General features: G+C 35.7%; 1 protein-coding gene across 2 annotated transcripts in view; it reads right to left on the bottom strand.

Annotated features, from left to right (window-relative positions):
• Positions 1-54: 54 nt before the first annotated feature.
• WWP1_3 (WW domain containing E3 ubiquitin protein ligase 1) overlaps positions 55-24,555 on the bottom strand; it is a 64,759-nt gene continuing 40,258 nt past the window's right edge. Inside the window, exons 12-15 of one of the 2 annotated variants that reach the window (XM_051217128.1) lie at positions 16,104-16,224; positions 10,862-10,966; positions 6,319-6,415; positions 55-4,033 (exon numbers count right to left, since the gene is read on the bottom strand). In XM_051217128.1, the coding sequence (XP_051065763.1) occupies positions 3,861-4,033; positions 6,319-6,415; positions 10,862-10,966; positions 16,104-16,224 (496 nt within the window). In that variant the 3' untranslated portion in view covers positions 55-3,860. Of the gene's footprint in view, positions 10,967-16,103; positions 16,225-24,555 lie in introns of both variants that reach the window. The other variant, XM_051217129.1, reaches the window with a different exon arrangement.

Raw genomic sequence — 24,555 nt, 5'->3', positions numbered from 1 at the left:
CAGCTATGTTTCTCTCGACCAAACAGTTGGCAACTAGATTTTCACGCATTTCAATAAACACTATTTCCAATAGTCGAACAGTTAGCCCTTTCTTGCCAAGAAATATTCTTTAGAAATACTATTTGTATTCGTTCCCACCATTTACTTTTTATTGGTATGTTGAAAAGTGTGATAGGTTCGCAATCATAGTTAAGTGGTTAGAAGATCCGGTTTCTTACTAGTAATGGGTCACTGGTTCGAATCTCACTCCACCTACTTCAGTTAGGACAGACGTGGGTGTCACCAGTTCTCACACTTACAGTATAGCGCGAAGCTAAGTACATGAATTAGTACGAAGTGAGTTAAATAAATGCATGGCGTGGCCTGAGGTCGGCTAATATAATTTATGTACATCTAAAGTATGAGCTTAGATTAGTGCATATGTGTGCGAGCTCCGAAGTTCTCTTTTATTTATTGACTGTAGATGAAAATCATGGGAGTATTGCAACGCTTTCCGTTGGAAATCAGAGATTGGTGATGTCGCGATATTAGTCTGTGTGTAAAATATCGTGTTTAAAGCACTTCTGTGCCCTTTCGTACCAATATTTATGTGTTCAAATAAATAAGTACTCTACAAATGCCATTTTGGCGACTTCCGCACCGCCCTTCATTCACTGACTATATGACTGGTTGGAGAAAGTGAAATGGTAGGTTTAAGACATGTTCAACGGGTATGAGAGAAAGCTGTGTAGGACTAACATCTGTTGGTCCATCACAAGTCCCTGGTTGGAGTCCGAGCGGTAGTTCAACTCAGTGGCTTGAAACGTAACCGGACATGACTCAGAGAGGAAGCCAATGTAGATCCTACTGTGATTTTCTTCCAATTTCTTCACAAAAGTAAGAAACTCCTCTACCGAACAGGATTCTTTCCATTGTTCATTTTTTGAAACAACTGTTTCTCTCATTGTACCTTAACTTCACCTAGTTTTTTTATTCATCTATTTCTTCTTTTATTATACTCACTCTTATTTTTATATCTCTTCACAATGTATGATGCACATTTATTTCAATGCCTGTTTGTACCGACATTCGATGTTGGGTGTCTTTGAACCATTGCTTGCATGTTTCGTACAATCAAGTTCTGAGGTTTAACCCGGAGCTCTAAGTGTGACAAATCGATAGACGGGGTAATGAATCTTTATCGACTGAAGTGGTTCGGATATGTATAATGTATGCCCATCCACCGCCTGCTTCGACGCACGATGATGTAGGAATAGGTTGGATTGAGGCTAGGGTCGTCCGAACCAGAACGTGGTATCAATCACCAATGAAAATGAGTATTGGACTAAGCCCTGTAAGTAGGTACAGACTATCTGGTTGGAGTCAGCATAGTGTGACGGCTCAAATTCGTTCACAGTAGCGCGGATACGTCCACTCCTTGTCTTACTTTAAATCTTAAGTTTCTAAATTCTCCATAAGTTTCTTAGTATAGTGATGAAGAACTTGCCGAATTGTACTCCCTATGTAAGTTGCTTCATAGGAACAGTTGAAATGATAATTACAATACAAATACAATTCCTAAATGATCCCACCGAAGAAACACGGTGCAATTCTTTCATTAGCATCGCATACCAGAACACCATCCATCTTGGTTGAGCAAAGGACAGGTACGAGTGATTCAGAGTTGTATTCTCGTTCACTTGGTGAACACAGGACAAATTATTCAACACAACCATAAGAACCTCAAGTTCAAATCAATAATAGGAAAGGAAATCACATTAAATAGTTAGTGTTTGTTAGTCTACGCTCAGTGGTCAACCACATCTGTATTTACTGCCGCACATTAAGATAGTATTCAGAAAAGACCTTAGATATATACAAATCACTGTGGTCGCTCTTACATTTCTAGGTCTTGGAAGTATGGTTGTGAACATCGAGTATCCCACAGACAGCTAAGAAACTCAGTTGGATACATTCACTGTTAGTCTATCCTGAGTCTTAATATTATTCCATTCCTTTTGTTTTATGAATTCGCCAACCATATCCTTTATTTTTAATTCTTTCGGCTTCAACTCTCTCTTATATAACCGTGGAATCCATATCATTGTGCTGATGCGGTGGCCGATGCATATTTTTGATATTAGGACATAAGTTGCTGAACTATTATTACTAGTCGAATTGACATAATGAGTAGTTCAATAAAAGAACTAGTAATTTCTTTGCACTAACTAGCTTGAGATTTCCTATTTCGGTTTACATGCTACCCACTAACTACATACTTAGGTGTTGTCACTTCATTACAATCGATAAAATGCAGGTCGATCCTTATAGGAAGTCCTTCGGCACTTATATTCTACGTTGGAAAAGTAGTGTCACCGAAACCCCGACCGTAGCTGCTACTACATAGCGGTTGGATGTGAATATTAAGATGACCCAAAAGAGTTATATCAACTAGAATATTTGTTCATTTAGATCTTACCATACTATAGAGACTAGTTGAGGAAGAGAAACGGTCGACCCAGTAAATAACATACATTACCTCACCTTATGGATTTCCGTCCCTGGCCGCTAAGCCTCGAAAGTACAGCGCTAGCACATCAAAAGCTACTCACAAAAGGCTATATGTGACCGGCCTCCAAGAGTTGTCCCTTGTGTTTCATGGCCACGCTCCCAGATCGTCAAGATCACTACTAATCCAGCCACCTCAAAAAGAAGTGTCCTTCCATAGTATATGCAACCGCCCGCATACTCCCAACAACATTCAAGGTCATACATATAATCTATACTTATGTGGGTAACTGATCATGAAAATCAACTACCAAGCACAACAATATCAAATAGGAATAGTGGATTCAAGTCAGTAGAAGAATTACAAATGGCTTTTGTTTTTCACTGACAAAACAAAAACAAATAAACCATCTCTCTAAACAGAAAAAGAACATTTACAATGCTTCATAACAACAGTATGCGTACAACTTGTCAAATATATTTATAAAGTGAAAGATCTGTACACACACACACAATTAGTTTTAAACAAGCTGGTTCAGGGGAATTTAATTTTATGTTTCATCAAGCCTTCATTATGTGCGCCCATCGACTTAGGAAAACGGTGATTGAATAATGGTTTTAATAACTGATGATAATAATCAGGATTTGCATGTGCGTGCGCGCGTTTGTGTGTACATGTGTGTACAACATTGGAATGAATACAATAAAATGTGAATTCATATTACCCACAATGTGGGAGAGAGAAGATCACAGCAATAGTTGAAATAGTAGTAAACAAGAAGAAAAGAGAAATCAAAGAAAAAATCCAAACAAGTTAGATAACCTATAATAACAGAATAGAGAACCAATACTGTGTAGTACAAGAAAGACAAATGTTTATATTGCCTTGAAAAAATTAAATTCATTTTGTATGCAATATACAACTGATAGTATGTCTCTCTTATTAAGTAATTAATGAACCACTTCATTAGTGTCTTTCATTATGTATGCCTGTGTGTGTGTGTGGGTATGTGTGACAAAGATAGAATGGGTTACAATACAATTCTCAATTGTATCTCTCTCTATAAATAATACATGTATATATATAGAGAGATCTGATCATAGTTATGAATAACAATGAATTTAACTAGCAAAGTTCACATCATCTGGATAGGAAAGAGAGAAAAACAACAACAACAACCATTGGCATCAAAGTACAATACATTTCAGTCAAATGGTTATGTAATCAAATAATCTATTATTCAATCTTATCTTTGTTTTCTTTTTCCACTTTCATTCCTCTTTTCATTTTGTCTATAAGATATACATATGAAAAAAGGCACTATAATTTGTAAGTTTCTCTTGTGTTTTTTTTAAATCATAAAAAGAAAGTTTTATTCTTGTCCAAAACCTTCTGTTTCATCAATTGCATAAGATAATTTCTCAGCTAATTGTTCATATGATCGATATGGTGGTAGATCTAATCGATTGAAACATGTATGACTTCGAGGTAGCCATGAATCTTTACCAATATATTCAATACAAAATGGTTGTGGACCATTATTACCTAAAACAAATGAAATAGTAAATAAGCAGTAATGAATAATGACATATCGATAGGAGTCAATCATAAATTATATAAGGAAGGCAGGATCTAATACTGTATGGATCCGTTCAAATTGTCCTTGATCCTATAAAGAAACTCGATAGTTCAGTAGTGATGGTCAAGACCGGTCAGATAGGATTATGTCTAGTTTTCAGACTTTAAAATTCCATACACAAATTGTACTAAACCTGTTAAAATATGAACACAAGTTGACAAAGATTGAATGTTGTGTTGCCTAAAGGAAAAATCTGATTATACCTCCCAGTTACCTAGAAATATAGATGATCGTTGCTGATGAAACATTATGTTTTCGTGTGCACGATATCAAACCTAGTCTTTTCAGCACTTCATTTTATGAATACTTGGAAAACAATAAAGAACGGAAATGAGACAAATGTCTTGTCACAAACAAAAAGTAATTCTAAAAGGGATATGTACTATATAATTTGGATTTTGTAAAAATAGACTACTAATGACTTCAGTTTGAGCATATACTGAATAGACTACGATACTATTCGAAATCTCCTAAAAACTAAACATAAACCCGGGATTATGATTACGTAACATTTTCATTAGATATGGGCTGGATTGATGCACTAAACAAAAACCGAATATATACGGAGAAGATATATAAGATTGGAAATGAGCCTAAATCACTGTATTAGTTTGTGTAGTATTCCATGTTTTGTGAAAAGTTACCAAAACCGAAAATGGATGGTAGAGAACTTTATTATTTATTTAGGCACATAAACATTGGTACGAGACACCGAATACATATGCGCCACACAAATTATCTGGTTTGTGTAAGGGCTGGGATACTTCCCGGGTGCCCAAACCGAGGTAACTGGTTTTCTTAGCGGGCTACTCCCCGAGGCTCTCACACAGAGGTCTAATCCACAAGGCAGTGGAGCAGCCTTAGGAAATGCCGTTCCGTGGAAGCCGGTAACCAGAACTAGGTTCATACGCCTTTTATTCTCTCAGGATCCTGGAGGCCATGTTCACCATCGGTTTGTAATCAGGGATTTCCAACTCCCCTACATGGATTCTCTATATCCACCAATCCGGTTAGAACGCCGGACATTCGCTACTTGTCCTCTCGATTTCGTAAGCAGCGCCCCTAACGAGAGAAGGCAGTGAGTAGGACTTCTCTGGGAATGGCTGTATACGCGTGGCCGTGTGCGAGCATTTCAAGAGGGAGAGCGGACTCTCTCCACTCTCGACCGTACGAGGGCATTTAGGGATTCTAGATAAGACTGGTCATTCAGTCGAAAATGCACCATTTAAAAATTCACCTTTAGCCTAACAAACTAATTTTGAAATATATACAAATGCTTTTATATGTGACGTAGAATAACTACTATACTTCTTGAATGTCATAAACACTTCAGAATCACGAACAAATTAAAAAAATGAGAAGGGATACTGCAAAGATGCTAATAGTGATATACCTATTTAAAGGTAGTGACATGTACGTGATCATTAGTCTCTGCAGTGTTTCATGTATTTGTCAACTGTCAACTATAATTTTGGGGCTCGACACAGAGATTATATGTTGTAAATAGGTAAGCTGAATGGTGAAAGCACTCAACTTTCAATAATAGATTAGTCAGTCGTGAGGAACACAGAACCTAGGACAAGTAAACGTAAGGCCAAGTTGCCATACTGCATGTAGTCTACATCTAACACAAGATAGTTCACTCCAACTCTCAACTATTTCATGAATAGATGCCACCATTACGTTTAGTTGCCCTCTTAGTTTTCTTCAAGTTTACTACAACTAATGGTCCGGTCAACGTTACTTTGCGTTGAGGTAGGCGATAGTTGGACGTATGTGAATTGCCACCAATTCAATATGGCGCTAGAGAAACCGGATAGTATCGATAGGTGTTATACGAATGGTGTAGCTCAAAGCTGGGAGCATTAATCAATATACTTGGTAACTGTGATGCGTTACACTAACTTATATGTTAGAAGTGGCATAAGAATAACACCATAATAAATGTGTAAAATATTGTTGGGATTTGAAGTGATGTAACAATGGATTACAATCAGTGTAAACATTAACAACACCGGGATGAAGTTGCATTCAGCTGACGAGTCCCAAGCGGGATAAATGTACTGTAAGTCCCGGATCCAATTGCTAACCACGTACCATATTTACCGAAAAATCTCAGTTTACCCTTCGCAAATAACGATAATTATTATTCAGTGGCTATAATAACATGAAATGAAATAGCAAAACTGACCCATAAGATTTTTAAATCCTCCAACAGGGACACGACATGTGCCAGTGACAAACTGAAGTAATCGAATACGTCTTTGTTGAGTTAAACTTCGAACGAACTAGATTTTCACGAAAAAAGGAGAAACAACGTGACATTTTTTGGAGAGAACAGTGAAATTCTGAAGAGAGGGTGAAGTAAAATAAACGGAAACATATTATAGTCAATCAGTCAGTATCAACATAGAACCTGGTACCTATGTACATCAGTTCATGTTGCCATGCCTCATTGGCACAGAGAGATGAAATTGTCAACCTAAATCCCAGAATATATCGTATGCAGAAATCTAATCATTTTTGTCTACACTTTCAAATTACACGTAGAAACACTCACAATAATTGGGGGTCGAGCTCAAATGATGCTTTCTAAGGAGTCGAAAGTATGTTGATTGGAACATTGTTTAAGACGATCGAAATGTTGAGATTATTGTATCCTGTTATAAAACTCCGCTGTTATTGTGTTGCTCTAACATTTTGACTATTCAATCAGTATTGAGTGTTGTTAGAGGTATGAGGGCGGTTATCAATTCCCGGTTGCCCAAACCATGGAAGAGTTCTTCTGGAGGTACCTGAAAGTCATTGAATTAGAGGTGGCCTTAGTGATCTGAGAGCGTGGCCGCATTGTTCAAGGGACAACTGCTTAAGGTCGGTCACACACGACCTTTCCGTGATTAGTTTTCGTGTTAGCTCCGTTCTTGTTGAGACCTTACTGCCGGAGACGGATATCTGTGGAATAAGGCGAGATGTGCATGTTTAGGGTCGACCTCTTCTAAAAACCACCCCTCCTTGTGGGAAGGCAACATCGCTGTTATGCTGGTTGTCTGAAAGAAACACCTTACTGCCGTCACACCTTTGTACAGTCAGCAGTACGACTTCGCCCTCGAACCTTTGATTTGGTGCTTTTAGTCTTAGCGCTCTTTAACCAACTTGTCTGGCATAGTAGGATCTTGAGGAACGATTTTTTCAACCAGCATAGACATATTGGTTCATCACAACAGGCAAGCCCGACCCCACATCGAGGTAGCAACAACAGTTGGGATCTTAACTATTACAAAGAGAAAACATGTCGATAATCATAATCAACACGGAATATAGCACAAATACGCAACTGCTGAAGTTTTCATATATTGAATCAAAATAGCACAAGATGGGATGTAAAATCCAATGATAAATGTCCTAATATTTAGTTATTAATATGCCGAAAAAATTAATAAATATGGTTCAACTAAAGAGCAAAACAAACTTGAGTAACTTTTAAGGTGATGATGGAAAAGTGATTAACTTTTCTTGGATAAAAACAACAGAACACACATCAAATTAATATGTTTACAATGTTATAACATAATTAACGAGTTTCTCATGGTAATATAAAAGTTCTTGAGATTTAAAATCAAAGAATCATCCAAAGAACTATTCATCACTATTAAGTTCAAAGCATTCTTCTACTCTAGTCTCGACTAACGACTCTACAACTCAAAGTGAACTCCTCACCATAATTGTTTCTGGGTTTTTATTCAATGAATTATTTATTCATATTACCTGCATCTTGACTGGTTAGGAACTAGCTTCACTATTACTGAAAGCCATCAATGAAGTATAGTCTAACATCACTCATACACTATCAGTTAGTGACTTGATGATATCCTTCTTACTGTTAAGTTGTATTTGTTAATCAAGTCCTGTTATCAACCAGTAATATACATCGGATTTGTTAGACAGTGACTGAAGATATGCGTAAAATATTTTCACATAGTGTAGGTTTATAAGCTTAGAAACCGACCACTTGACCTTTTCATACTTAATTACTTTATTTACGTCTAACAAACGCCAATATTGTTCAATCGATCATCAGTGCTAGTGAGAGCAATGCTTTAGTTAAACAAATCAACACAAAGGAATAAGATTTACATTTGACACAAAGTGAAAACTAGAATATTCACAGCTTAAATCACGAACTGATTTTAGTCAGACCCTGAATGAGAATCTAGAGATACCAGAAAACCAGCTCACCCTATTATGGCACTAATATTACATGCTCACTAGTGACTAGCTTCAAGATGAAACTCTTGGAGAGGCCGTGGCCAGTGGAGCTCAGCCATCATTATCCATCTCAGGCAATATAAAACGGTCGCTCAATAACTCGAATCAATTGGAGTTTCACGCGAACATCACTACACACCGACTCAGTAGTCTAGAGGTTAAGCGTTCTCATTTGAGACCGAAGGTCTTATATTCAGTTCCCTTTGGAGGGGGTCGTGTATGTACACTACTGATGAGTCCAACACTAGAACGAAATGACCGTCTAGTGCTTTCAGGTTTTCAATAGTGGTCCAACTGAGATCAGTTTGTGATTTAAATGACAGGAAAATACCTCAAGAACTAAAACCAAGATCAAACAACATACATTCCACAACTTTATTTGTTGCTAAGGCGATCATCAGAAAACTACTCAAATTTTGACACAGAGTACTTATTTCGTCATATATATATACTTCGTATACCAATTTTCCCTACAATCAGTCTTCTCGCGTTAGATACTAGAAGTTGAACTCTTGTGTGTTAGTTGCCTTCATCGATTTATTTACGCAATAAAACAGATAGTGTAGAGTAGTAGCTCAATCGTTCTAAATTTACCAAGCATTGTGGATTTGTACTGACTCCCTCCCAATATCGAAATTTAACCACCTTTCAAGCGCCTAGTCTTCCAAGTACATGCCTACTAAAAACTAAAGGATCCATGAAAAAAACCTTCTAGCAAAATCCTACAAATCACATGAGTATCATAGAATTTCTGTTACCATTAATATCTATCTATATATATAATCAATACAGTTATTTAGTTTCTCTTTACAAAACACATGAATAATCAGCATTACTGAATATGGAATAAAAATTTGCTTATATGTAATAAGATATATGCTCTGTCAAATGATCATAGTATATATATATACATAAATGAGAAAACTTAGAATAATCTAATTGATAATTAGTGCTTAATCAGTTATAATGAAAGTTACAGTCTAGGCATCACATCATCATATCATATCAAAATGAGATGAAATTCACAAGATGGAAGAATAGTAAAGAAGTTGAAATAATCTTTATTAGCAATAATGAAGAGAAACATAAAAAGCAATGAGAATATGGTTCTAAGAGAAGAAGAATGAACAAATATGGGATGTTAGGATATAGATAATATAAAGAGTGAACCCATTTGTGCTATGTCACCTAACATCAGTGTTATCGCACAGACTCAAAATAAGTAGTCTGCACTTATTAAAGTGGCTCAGACTAATAAATAGCCAATAAGTTGATAGGCTGGTGTCATGTCTAGGTCAAGTTATTCCTAGTTTTTTCTTATAAACCTGTTAATACGACAGCTAACATGAGGATTGAAGTAGGTGGAAGTTGAACATACGTAATACATGTCCTGAACACCAAAGCCAATTAAAATTGATGGTCTCATCAAACCGATTTACCACGTCTAATTAATACCGTTTGCCTAACCTCAGCATTGTCCACTTGGCCATTACACGGTCAGTCAGTCACAACGTAGGACCAGGCACATATATGTATCATTACACGGCATGTGATCAATGCTTCAAGATACCTATGATCAAATGATATTCGTTTTTATTTTTAGAGTAAGCAATTGGGGAGGGTGCAACACTTGTCAAACACTATTACTCATGGCGTTCAGGGATTTTGCATAACGCCAGAAATTCTGATACCTAGGTTTCGTGCTGTTTGGCATTCGTTAGCAAGGTGTACCTATAGTCTTGAGGGGAGTGATCCTTCCTTGAGGACTCAATCATGTGTCACCCAACTTCACAGTCAAGCAGGTTAATACTGAGTTGTGGCGCATATATATCTGGTGCCCCCTTGTACCAGTATTTATGTGTTCAAATAAAATAAAATAAAAAATTGAGTTGTTTAGACGGTGACACACACGATGTCAAGTCACTTAGACTAGTGGATACATTGTACAATGATGATCAATAGAATTCGATCGACCCTGTAGAACTTTACAAATATGACATTGAGCACTATTTAATCATCAATCAAAGTAATTATCTCAATCCTACAGGATGTTAGTCGTTGCTCCAATAGCCCGCTGGTAATTTCTCAATTCGTAAAACCGGATGACACAAATTTGAATCCACCAAGAAGCACACATTTCCTCAAAACTACAAATATGCTTTGCTGACGAGTGGCATCCAGCACGAAACTTCGGTCGAGTAGAAGATCCTCCCAACCACCTCAAAACATCTAACATGATACGGTATTGTCCTCCAGCTCACTGTTACATGGTAAATGGGGGATGTAGTTACAAACAGGCAATAACAGTTAATATGTAGTTTAATTTTGAACGTTAAATTCTGAATGTATGACAACTTTAAAGTTATAATTTTCTCAACATAAAATGTACATCAGTTCATGTATTAACGAATGAACAAACTTATTACACATTTACTATAACTTTAAAAAGAAAATCTAACTCAACTTACTTTCCAAAACCATAAAACTTGTGGAGATCGAGCATCGTATTTTTTATAAGTTGTATGCGATTGCCAATCATCTACATCGATTTGTTGCATACCACATAATAAAACCTAATTAATCAAAGAAATGAAAAGAAAAACGAGAATCATTAGTGAAAACATCAAAAAGAAAGTGATATACAACATCGAACCAGGATACAAATATTTCATTGACTGAAGAATCATCACATCAGAACAACAACAACAAGAGATGAGATCACTGAGATGGGATAGCACAGAAGCCGAATCAATAATGTTATCACCATGGTAATCGATCGAAAGTAAGATTAAATAGTGGAGAATAAGGTCAGGAAATAACGGGATAAGAAATATGTAATAATCTTGATGGATAGTGAATGTAACAGCTACACCTCAACTAATTTTAAATCATGTGATACTCTGACATTTCTGATCAGTGGTCCCGCTTGTCGCGCTAATTCCAACCAGGTAGTGTACACCTGTTGACAAGGATTAAATCACTAATCAATAGCTTCATAAACTGATTGTCTCTAGGTTATTTCTGCACCAATCAGACAGAATGATGTATCGAGGAAGACAATGGTCAAGAGTGCCCATTACATGTTCTATCTCCATCGATGAACGTTCATCATCTTATTAACTAATTTGTTATCCTTAACTAGTTGATACATTCTCCATTTAACCTAAACATTACACACACACACACACACACATGTCCTCCAGCATACGCTAACAATGCATAAACATATCAACTTTTTTTGAAGTGAATATTTTGATTGAATAATTTCCAAATTATTTTAAAACTGAAGTAACTGAAAAACAACATTTTCGACTCCTAATGTGTTTCAATCAATCCTTCTTCACAATACTGTTTTACATCAAAAGATAGACCTTTGAATTTCTAGTATCTTTTGTTAACTTTGAGGCATACATACACCTTAAATACAAATTAGTGGTTCATGAATATTCAATTTTGAAGTATATAGGATAGGTGTGTATTATCACCTGTTAACTTAAATAGATTTTCTAGGTTGTATTCGTCACAAATTGATCTTAGTTGGAGTATTACTGAAAATTATGGATGACTGTACAATTGTTTCATTTTAGTATAGGACTCTTTAACAGTCTTTAAATACAACTTTCAGATCTTACAGTGACATGAGTTTTCTAAGTTTTGGTGAGAAGTAATGACCCAAACATTTTGGCAGTGAAACAATTATTACAAACGATAATGGATTGTTTTCGTACTGCATTACGAATTGATTGAAGTTGGGATTGGACAATCAGATCCAGTGACTGCCGCGAGGAAAACTTGGGTAGTTATATATATGATTTTGATACTAGCATAAATATCACCCACAAAGAGTATCGTGGTTTCTTCAAGATTGGAGAAATATCCTACCAACTACAGATTTATGTGACAAATACCGGTAATCTACAACTTAGTTGTTTAAGCAGAAGTAAGTGAATTAGACAGTTCAAATCGACAACCTAACATTACTGATTCAAAGTTGACGGTTGTAACCACAAAGTCTTCGAGCTTAGTTCAACTAACAAAAAGTTTAAGATCCAACAACGTTTTCTATCAAATCCCTTCCACTAACCATTTAACATAATCAAAGATTTATATATAAAACAAAAAAAGAATGATGGACTGTATTTGCAGGAGACGTTTTATTGTCTCATGAAAAAGAAGCCAATCGTATAGACTATACACTACCACTACTGAATATATAGATAGACAGTGAGTGTAACTACTCCATTTCGATCAACTCTGAGTTATAATACCACTTAACATTTCCAACCAGTGATGTCTAGTATCCTGTGAATATTAACCAAGAAGCATGAGTCTACTAACGCAGATCAGATCAATATTCAATGACTTTATGGGTTAGTCTTGTAAAAAAAAAAAGGAAACAATTGTACAAACTATACACTACCAATACAGTAATACAGAGATAGATAAGTTTTGAAAATAGCCTTGGAAAATCCAATAAAAATATATTGTTATGGCAACCTACTACTACTACTACTAGATAGATGAAAAAAATTATTTGGAAATATGAACTAAAGGGGAATAACAACAGCAATTGATAATTCGGTCATATGACTGATACTTAAAACTTCGCTAATTAGACAAATTTTAAAAGAGGACTAAAGTATTACTGATCAGTTAAATCAGTATATACACAACAACTGAGACTGGTAACTTATGATTCATTTTAGCTTATTCTATCATATTAACGAGTGTTCTTAGTTTATGTAAAATAAGGAAGTTTTATCCTATATTGATTATTACATATAATAAAGCAATGTAAGTATGATTGAGATGCATTTCCCTACATATACATACACCAGCTTTGATCAGTTGGCGTCTGATAAAATCTCGATCTACTTTTACCAACTCAGGTCACTTGAAACATATATGAGACGTCTGTCTGTCTATCAACTAGAAGATATGTTCACTGTGTACCAATCTACAATGTATTACTTCATGGTAAATTGATTGATGAAGTAATGAATCCATATTGACTTAAGGGGTTAGAATAGGTGTTATGTGTGCCGATCTGCTATCAAGGGACGAGTACTGGAAAGTTGGAACTTTTGGTGTTATCTTTCGGATTATTATCATTTAAACTGTGTGTAATTAATAAGTAACTGTATGATTTCATGTATCCTCCTGGCTTTAAGCTTCGAATGGACATATTAACTGTCGTTATGCGTCTAACTATTCCTTAATTATTGTTAATTAATTGCGGACCGATTGCTTCGCCTTTTGCCACTTATTTCGTGACTGTGTTCAAAGTATGGTTTCTTATTTACTATGATGTGAGGTCTGAAAACTCGTGAGTGTTTGAGATAGTTGGAGCTAGCCGCTAACTTCTCTTCGAACTTAAGGTTAGCTGTGCAGGTTCGAACGTTTAACTGGTCCGGTTTAGGACCACTCCAACATGGATGGAATAAAACTAGTGATAACCAAATCAAGACATCGCATTAGTCTATGAAATCAGTGATTATTCGACGTATGTAGGATGGAGTCTGAGAGATTATCTTGACCAATGAATGAAAACATTAGATGACATAGATCACTAGTGGTTACAATGGTGTTATGAGTAATTATTATCTATTTTGGATGATTACTTTGTTGGAAGAGTAAAATCAACCAATTTGAATTAGTGAAGATAATGTAGACTTATAAATACAATAGTCATTATGTGGAATTTTTGTCAGTCTATGCTTAATTTATCTTCTTTAAACCAGCTGAGATGAATTTCCCAGTTGGTATTAGTTTAGTGGAGGCTTCTGAAGTCAATTAGTTTGTGAAGTAGTGATCACATATTGTGGCAAAATTGAGCAACCAATGTTATGAGTACTGAGCAAATATGACAAATTGGTTCATGAGGATGTTAGCCTCTACTAACTCTGATATTTAAGACATGCGTATTATTTACGATTGAACACCGTCTATCGTAATGCATAATAGGAGCAGCACGAGGAATTTGTTGGCGGATAGGAAGGGCCAAACCAGAACGAGGCATTAGTCCACCAAATCACTGAACATTGTGTCTGAGCTGTGTTTCTAGATGCAGACTACCTGGTTGGGGAGGGGGTTCATGTTATAACCATGATCAATCATTGTAGATGTTGGGTAACATGGCTTAGAATCGGCAACAGTAGCGTAGATCCATTAACTTTTTGTCTTCCTCTACGTTTGGAACGTTAACATTCATAATTACGTAAATACCCTGCAAGAGGGTAATTTTACATTGGTTTTCAAGGGGATCAGAGACTATACAATCTCTCACAGTACGACTTGAACAATATAACTCAGCCATGTGCCGCAACCATATAGGTATCAAGAACCTTGGTGGACAGAAACTTTAATAATACTCAGTACTTATTTATTTTTTTGTATTCATTCTTCATTTTTAATCACATTCTCCAATATTTGATCTTTTTAATTCCTCACCGATATTACTGTTATTGTGGATACTTATGCTATTCATATTGTTAGTTTACTTTTCAGTCAGATCAATGTGGTCTGGCGACTTATCACATTCTGTGTTGACTATGAATGCAGATAACAACTTAGAGTAATAAAATAAGCTCAAGGTTTACGTGATTTTCATGTTAATCTGGTTGTATTAAGGTACACAATCTTGTCAGTCATATAGTGGAGTAAACAAATTAGGTTTCAAGGATGAACTAAAGAAATATCAAACTGATTTCATATCAATTAAAGCGTAATGTTACGAAAGCGAGATATCCGTCTATCAACTGGGCGGCAGTTCGTTCAGTCCTATTTAACAGCTGCGAAACGTGGCCATTAAGAGTAAAAGATACTCATAAGCTACTAGTATTCGACCACAGATGCATTAGAAATATTGCTTGCATCTGCTGGGATCACTATGTAAGCAATAGTGAGGTTAGACTCAGGGTATTAGGAAATGATGATAAATCATTTGATCAGGCTTTGAATCTTCATCGACTGAGATGGCTGAGTCAAGTATTACGCATGCCTAACCACCGATTACCACGACATGCAATGCTGACTAGTGTTGGCGAGGGTTGAAAAAAAGTTAGGGGCGGCCAAACCAAAACGTGGCATCAGTGCTTGAAGTCACTAACTTCTAATCTGAGCCATGTTGGTAGATACAGACTACTTGGTTGGGGTCCACCTGACTATTGTAACCAATGGTTGGAGACTCTTGGTGACATGGCTCAGAATCGATCATAATAGTGTACGTGCATACACTCTCTGTCTCTCCCTTAAACCGTGAGATTAAAATCGCTTCATATCTTTCTTTCTACCAACTAATTCTTTCTTTTATATATTACCACCAGTGAATTAACTACTTTTATGGATCCAGTGTTCATCTTGTTGTGCTAATGCGGTATAGCAACTTGAACCGATGCTTATATGTACCTGGTCCTACATTGTAACTGACTGACTGACCGAATGTTAAGATGAGAAATTGTGACCTATAGAATTTCAATCAGATCAATAGTGACATGGTAACATTGATTGATAGTATTCGATAAGCAATCAGTGTTGAATCACCAAGAATAGGAGAATTTTTGATTTGAAAGTCCTAAATTTGTTTTCATGTGAATTTTAACAGTGTAAACACGATTATTGAAGAATTTTAAAAATATTTCAATTTTCTTTTTGATGAACTGTTTTTTTTCTCCTGAATAAGAAAAACAAAATAGATGAACATTTACTAACTTCTAATTCACGTTCATCAAAATATTGTAACCATTGAAGAGGAAATACATCTTCGAAACCAGTAAGGAATGCATTTGTTTGATCTTCTACTCCACGAGAAAATCTCCAATTAACCATTAGACTGTGAAAAAAAGTTGTTTAATAAATAAATAATTAGAGAAAAGGATAAATATATGATATTAATTATAAGAGTTATTAAAATTGTAAACTGATCAGTAGTAGAATTGTAACCCATGGATGTCCGAGAGTTCATACTTATATACACAATATTTTTACTTAAGAGAAAAGATAAATAATAATGAGGAAGCAGGTTTATTCGGGTAAACCGAAGACAATGTGAGTCAATAAATTCACATTATTTATAACGTGGGTAAATGTAGATCCTATAGTGCTTTATGAAAGAGGAAGAACCATATATAGAATGAATGAAAGTATAGAGAATAGAAATCAAAAGGTTAAGTCAATGTTTTTCAAATGAACCCGAAAAATCTATTCCTACATATCCGAATTCCAAACAAGTGGGAGGTAGTTTGACGACGTCGACGTTTTTCGCATCAATTCATCATGAATTTAATCCAGTAAAATGTGCCTATGTTATTATCTTCTGAGATGGTTCACACTGATACTTTTTCCAGTGCGATGAAGATCATATGTCCTGTGATGATATATTGACACTGAACTTATTTTCCTGTGTTAACTTGGATGTTTATCACTGGACAAACTGTTGTGATGTGTTGTGTTTGATGAAATACACTTTTTATATACACAATCCCAACTGGCTACTACTCAAGGGAAAAGATCAAGAGTGAGGAAAAAGGTTTATTCGGCTAAACCGAATCACATGTATGTCTGTTCCTTAAAGATGAAAGCCATCTCTTTTCCAGTTATGTGTACTTATTATTCGGTGATTTTTGACTGGGCCAATGTATGACCCTTACCTCCTGAAAAACAGGTCTACTTTTGGACTCAACTGAAGGCGTTTGAACAGATGTACATCAAAATCTATTTCGAATGAGGGAACAAATGTGGTATGGTAACTTAGTGTAACTCATAGTTACACGAGACTGTATGTTGATTACAACTGACTAACAATATGATAATATCTGATTTCAGATAAAATATTTGCACACAGGATTTGTGAAAAATGTGGAATTTTCCTAGTTTAAGTCACGAACTGGCAATAGCTAGACCACCAGCGAAAACCTACGACGACTTCGTGGTCATTTAGTCCTAATATGATAGTAGTTTCAAGAGCCCATTGGTGACTAGCTTTAACACACAACTTCTGAGGTTCTAATAAGAAAGCGTGACCAGTGGAGTTCAGTTATTCATCTCAAGGCAATATAACATGGTCGCGCTAAGTATCGTGAATAGATTGAAGTTAGAGATGCACACCACTGAGAACCAGTTCAGTGGTCTAGAGGTTAAGCGTTTACGCCCAAGACTGAAAGTCCTATATTTGATTCTCATGGATAGGGGGGTTGTGGGTGCGCATTCCTGAGAAGTCCCAGTACTAGTCGGTTTCCAACGGTGGCTTAACTGAGATCAGTTGCGAAGATAAGATATATATTAGGAAAAAACCCCAGCTAACGGGGATATTGTACGACTTTTTTTTAATAATTAGTAGTATGATTTGATTGTTAAAATAGGAAAGACTGAAGAGAATGCTAACAATCGATTATTCAGTAAGAAACCAAACGAATATTTGAAAAAAACCCATATTAAACAGACTAAACTATTTTATGCTTTAAAATATTAAAAAAAATACGCCTGGAAAAGACAATTAACTTTGCAAGGCAGGTAATGTAAATAGTGAATCACTTCTTCAGATAATTTCTGGACGAAATACAGATAAGTAATTGTCTTTCACTTTGAATCACACTTTAAAGATGAAATCCAATGATACTAATTAAATGGTCAAATCAAAGCAAACAGTCATTCACATGCAATGTAGAATCTGGTACATGTGTACATAGGCTTGGGTCGCCACAAAAGCTATTAGAACGAGATGAAATTGTCAAGGCAAATGCAAGAGTAGTAAAGGAAGTAACACAAAAGACTAAGTATAGAAGATACGATGAGAGAAGAAAATACAGATATTGATGAAATAAAAAGGAGATTATAAGCTAACTCAGAAATTTAGTATGTGGGAGAAAACAAAGACTGAGTGCGCCTGATCCATGTCATTTAAAGTCTCCAACCATTGGCTAAGATAATTACGCGGATCACAATCAGGTAGTCCATACCTACCTACATAGCTCGGTTCACTAGTCAGTGTCTTCATGGATTGTTTGAATGTCTTGGCTTGGTCAATTCTATGTTTCTTCTAACCTACTCGAAAATCAGCAATCATCATGCGTCAAGGTAGTCGATGGATGGGGGATACGTAGTACATTTCCTACCCACCTCGGTCAATAATGATCAAGTACTCCGTCAATTGATTCCTCATACTTACCTAATACTCTGCTTCTAAACGCAAAATTGTTAATTAAATGGTGCCCAAATTTACGAGCATTTTAGTTTTATTTTCTCACAAATTTATCTTTTCTTGTAGAATTACATTTTCGATACCTAGTCTTTTCTATTGTCACTAGTACTGTTACTAATCTGGGATTTATGTTGACAATTTTATCTTTCTGGACTAATGTGGTATGGAAATTTGAACCGATGTGCATATGTTTCAGGTTTTACATTGCGTATAACTGATTGACTGACATGATCAGACTACTAAACATTGAAACAGATAACATGATCTGATGAAGTAATATTTTGTATTTAGACAGAGTAAAGAAAGTAATATATTTGTAATGTCTCAATGAGTAGAAAAATTAGATTTTCTGACGTTTCGTGACCCAGTGTAAGCCACTTCTTCAGAGAACAAATAACTAGATCAAAATTAATACAAGTTTAAATAGTTCAAAGGAACAACGCCAGAATATTATGTGAGATCAATCAAAAAACAGGTCTGAACACTATTTGTAAACTGTTATTATATACATATATTCTTATTGTATAACTATCGAGTAACCATATTATATGTATATTCATACTTGCTTTATTCTAAACTTCCATTTGACCTATTGACTATTATTATAAGATTTACTCAGTCAGTAACAACGTAGAATTTCGTACATACGTACATCAGCTCGAGTTGCCATACCAAATTAACAAAGAGATGCAGTTGTCGATTCGAATCCCGTAGTGATAGAGGCGGTAAGAATATAAGCAGTAATTGGAAACGTTGGGGTTTGAAGATGTTATTTAAAGAGTATAATTCAGTGAAATAAATTTAGAAAGAGAAAAAAAGAGACAAGGAGGATTTAGGAGATTAGAATTTGGGAGAACACAGAGAGTGGATGCACCTGCGCCATTGCAAACGATTTTGAGCCATGTCATTCAGGGTCTCTAACCATCGGTTGCTATCATCTCGTGGTCCCCAACCAGGTAGTCTACATCTACCAACATGACTCAGTTCACTTGTCAGTGACTTCATAGACTTGTGCCATGTTTTGGTCTGGCCACCCCTAGCTTTCTTTCAATCTACTCCTATACCATTGAACATCGCACGTCGAGACAGATTTACTATTTTTAAGTTATTCCCAATTTATTAGTTACGTTCTCTCTTACTCACAGTCACTTTTGATTTGATCTTGTATCATTGTTATTTTCTGTTTTATAGTATGATGTGGTCTGGTTTATTTGTATATAAACTGCTTATATCTGACATACATGATTCATACAGTGGAAGCTGATATTGTGTTCCGAACTCAAGTAGACAAGGTTAGGCGAGAAAAACCAATAAAGACTCAGAGTTGACTTTACACTGTTCGTACTGGCTAACGTGTCATTGGTTTGGTACAGTGCATGATATTCGACGGGGCTTAGGATATAACAAATATCATCGTTATAATTGATCACAATCAGGAAAACAAGTTATAAGAAATCAATATCTTAATATATATATCACTGTTAAGCAAGACGTTGAAGCAAAGCAATGATTGATAGCTGTCTCAACTATAATCATATTAATACATGTAAAATCCATTTCTAAACTATTCAAACAAAAAAATAGACAAATGTGGTTGAATCACTAGTGAAAATTTCACTTGCATTATTACAAAAAGGATAATACATATCATGTTGAGAGTTGTGATGATAGTCATTAAAATAACTTTGACTTCCCTCTCTCCCTCCTCCATCACAACCACTTAGAAACACACACACATATATACCATACAGTAATGTATATGCATATAAGTGAGTTATTTCCATAGAGTCAAGCTGAATTATGAAATAGAAAGTGATGTTACTTATATTACTAGAATCTATATATCTATTCACTTATATCCATTGAAAATCACACATTATACATTAGATAGATTCATTCAGGAGAATTCCTATGGTTCAGTATATAAAAAGGATTGTTATATGTAGGTAGCATGCTATCACTCTTTCCTTTCATATGAAATCAATACTTTGTCATTTACACTTATATCAATATGGTACTGTATTATAATATTTTCATAATTAACTATTACGAGTAATTTTATCACATTATGATTTACAGTATTGTCATTAAAACAAAGAAGAAATCAATTAATGATAACTTAATTAAAAAAAGTTAGTTGGAAGTAAACCCTAGATTAAGAGTTTTTTAATGATGAGATAAATATTGTGGATGTGCTACCACTTTGTTAATGATATTCAAACTATTTATTTTAACACATAGATATTGGTACAAGGAGGCACCAAATACATATGGGCTGTGATACTGCCCGGGTGCCAAAATCGGAGCAGGTAGTTTTCTTAGGGGGCTACTCCCCGAGCCTTCGACCTGAAGGTCTGATCCACAAGGCAGTGGAGCATCGTAAGGAGATGCAGTCCCATGGAAGCCGGTGACCAACGATTGGTTCATACGTCATTTGTTCCCGCAGGATACTGGAGCCCATGTGCACCATTGATTTCGAATCCGGTTAAAGCGCCGAACATTCGCTTTTCGTGCTCTCATTTTCGTAAACAACACCGCCGCTACGAGAAGGCAAGAAGTAGGACTTCTCTGGCAGAGGCTATATACGCGTGGCCATGTGAGAGTATTTCGAGAGGAAGAGCGGACTCTCCCCACTCTCGGCCGTACTAGGGCATTTGGGTTTTTCTGTTAACTATCTATAATCAAGTAACATTAAAACATAATACATATGATGTCCAGTTGCTTAGACTAGTGATCACATTGCATTTTGGCAGACATGATTCGAATAGTGCTAAGAACTACGCAAACATGATGTTCGTTACTACTAAAGATCGATCAATGTGCAGATACCCTGGACTCGACTCTTAAACATACTGATTAGGTGTAGACTAACGATACTACTAAGACTATCCAAGTGCCTAGAATAAAGACGACAGAGTAAGGTCCAAACGTAGGACTTACTGGTTGAAAGTAGAATAAATCGATTTGAAATACTGAATCGCTGCACCCAACAATATCGTAAACGAGGCGATTGTACTGGCATTCAAATTACGACGGTAATTGCCACTTTTCGGAAGGATGCTTATTCTTGAAGTATCATATAAAAGAACTAAATAAAGTGTGGTTTTTACGACTTGGGAGCTTGACAAAAATAATTAAGGAAAAGTCGACTGAGACCAGTCCCAAACCTTTCATTCACCCACTGGACAAAATAAGCTTTGATATTGTCAAGACGATAAGGATGCTGATTGATTGAGTCAAACATCTTACTGATGTTACACATCAAATACAGTCAGCAGTACTATTTCATCCATGATCCTGAATTTTTTTTACCTTTACTCTTGTTACTTTGCTTTACATACTTAGGCCAATAGCAACAACCGTCCCAGCTAAAATAACTCTATTGTGTCGTTACAACATACAAGCCCGATAATCACAAAACAAGGTAACAACTAGAACTGGGACTAATAACTACTAATGGACATATATTTATTAAGAGGATAGAAAAAAGGGCAGTAAACTGGGGTATAAGTGATGATAGAGCATACATAGTCAGTATGTTAAAATAGTGGATTGAAGGAGGATAGTTTAATTAGTATAACAGATAAAAACTGAGAGTGAACTATTTAATTATTTTGGGGTAAAATGAAAAGATAAATTAGCATACTATTGACTTGAAGGTTGAAGAGTTATTCAACGTTAAAACAGTGGATTGGATATTCAAAACATAATGTATCACATGCTATATGGCATAGATAACTGAGTGATATCATTAGTTGTCCTTACAGTGAAAGTTAACACTTTAAACTAAGTAAAAGACTAAGAAGTTTGTAAATGAGGTAGTTTACCATAATGAAACTGCAAGTCAGTCAGTCATACGCGACAGAGAATTTGGCACATGTGTATACCGGCTCAAATAACCACATCTCATTGGTACAATTAAATGAGGTTATAGGAGAGAAATTCTAGAGTAGTAAAGCTGGTAACAGTATTAGTGGTAATAAGAAAGAGCAGGCATTGAAGATACTATTTGAGAAAATATAAATCGATGAAACAAAAAAATTCGAGATAATTTTATCAACTAAAAGAAATTAAATAACAGACGCATCTGTGCATTGCCAACAATCATGAACCATATCATTCAAAGTCTCGAAACGCTGGTTACGACAATCGCACAGACCCAAAATAAGTAGTCTGCACCTAATTAAATGGATCAGTCAAACAGTAAGAACCATCACCAACTGATGCCATGTTTTGGTTTAACCGCCTTTATTTTTTTTACTAACCCACTCCTACATCGGCCATCATCACGCATAAAAGTAGTTGGTGGATGGATATACGTAATATATGTCGTGACTATATCAGTCGATAAAGATTCACCACCTCGTCAATCAATTTACCACACTTATCTAGTACTTTGAATCTAACCTCAGAATCGCCAACTCGACGGTCACAACATAATAGAGCATCGCTTTTTTTCACAAGGCGGCCTGCTTGAATATCTGGGCTACATGTTCCTGCCATCTGGATATTTCAACAAGTTATCCACGTGCGTTTGTGAAAAGTTTACGACATTTCGCTGTACAACTTACAAAAGAGACCAATCAGAGACATCGTGGTTACTGGCAATATGCATTGAAAAGACTATACATTTTACTCAGATGTCGATTTCTGAACTGCTAACATCTAACTCAATATTTATCCTAATGATTAATCAAGAAATAAGAAAAGGAAACTTGTTGAAATACTTTGTGCTGAGAATTCCATATTGTACCAAAAACATAATATTGAATAATAATAATATGATTAAATCCTAATAACCTATGAATATCCTCTACCTCTATGAACCACGTTTGACAGATGTCAGTCATTCAGTCACAACGTAAGACCGGGCACATATATGCATCAGTCCAAGTTACCACACCTCATTAGCACAACAAGGTGAACACCAAATTCATAGTAGTTACTTCAATGGTAGTAATATATAAAAGAAAGATTGTGTATAAGGACATGGTATGATATGACGTATTGCAGTTTAGATTGGTGCACAGTGAACGTGTCTTCTAGTTGATAGACAGACAGACGTCTCACTAATGTTACAAATGACGTGAGTTGGTAGAAGCCGACCGAGATTTTATCAGATGCCAACTGATCAAGACTGATGAGACTTCTAAGATAACTGAATTGGTCAATAGATGACTTTCTGTGTTAATAAATGTACCGTATCGTTGAAGAGAAACATTATTTTCTCTGATTGACTCAGTCTTATTTTCAATGTTTACTGTAGATATGAAGTTGCTGATTTAACAAGATGGTGGATTGGCGAGTTAATTGTAGATTACAGTTGAAAATCTCAATTGTTGATATGGCTTAAAATCGTTGGAAGTTGGATGATACTTCATCCCCAGTTTTTCTATCTCATGTTTATATCGACATTAGCTGCTAGTAAGGCAGTTGGAAGAAAGCTAAGAATGGCTGAACCAAGACAGCATCAATTTATCAAAACACTCTGTTGAACTGAGTCATGTTAGTTGATACAGACTACGTGGCTAGGGTTCATGTGATTATCGTAAGCAATGGATAGTGATGTCAAATGGGATATGGCAACTTGAATCGATGTATACATTTTCTAGGTACTATGCTGCATTCGGCTGACTGACTCATTGCCTCTCGAATATCATTGTTTTTTTTTAATACTCGATGATTCTCATATTTCTATCATTATTAGTAAGGATTTAATATTCAACACTAAATCTCGATCAATTTTTGTTGACATACATGCCTGAATATGTGGATCCATCTGATATAATCATAACTCAAACCCTAAGTAATAATGATAATAACATCATGATCGTTGAACAACTGAATAGCTATTGGTACTCAGTAGCTCAATCGATAACTCGTTGTTAGCATTTGAAGCGCTAAGAACTACATTTGATGCCGAAAATAAACATCAACACTGGAATGCAAGTACATCGAGTTGAT

The sequence above is a fragment of the Schistosoma haematobium genome, chromosome 6 (assembly GCF_000699445.3).
Source record: "Schistosoma haematobium chromosome 6, whole genome shotgun sequence".
Classification (NCBI taxonomy): Eukaryota; Metazoa; Platyhelminthes; class Trematoda; order Strigeidida; family Schistosomatidae; genus Schistosoma; species Schistosoma haematobium.
Note: the sequence above shows the minus strand (reverse complement) of the source record. Positions and strands in the feature narration are given on the sequence as shown.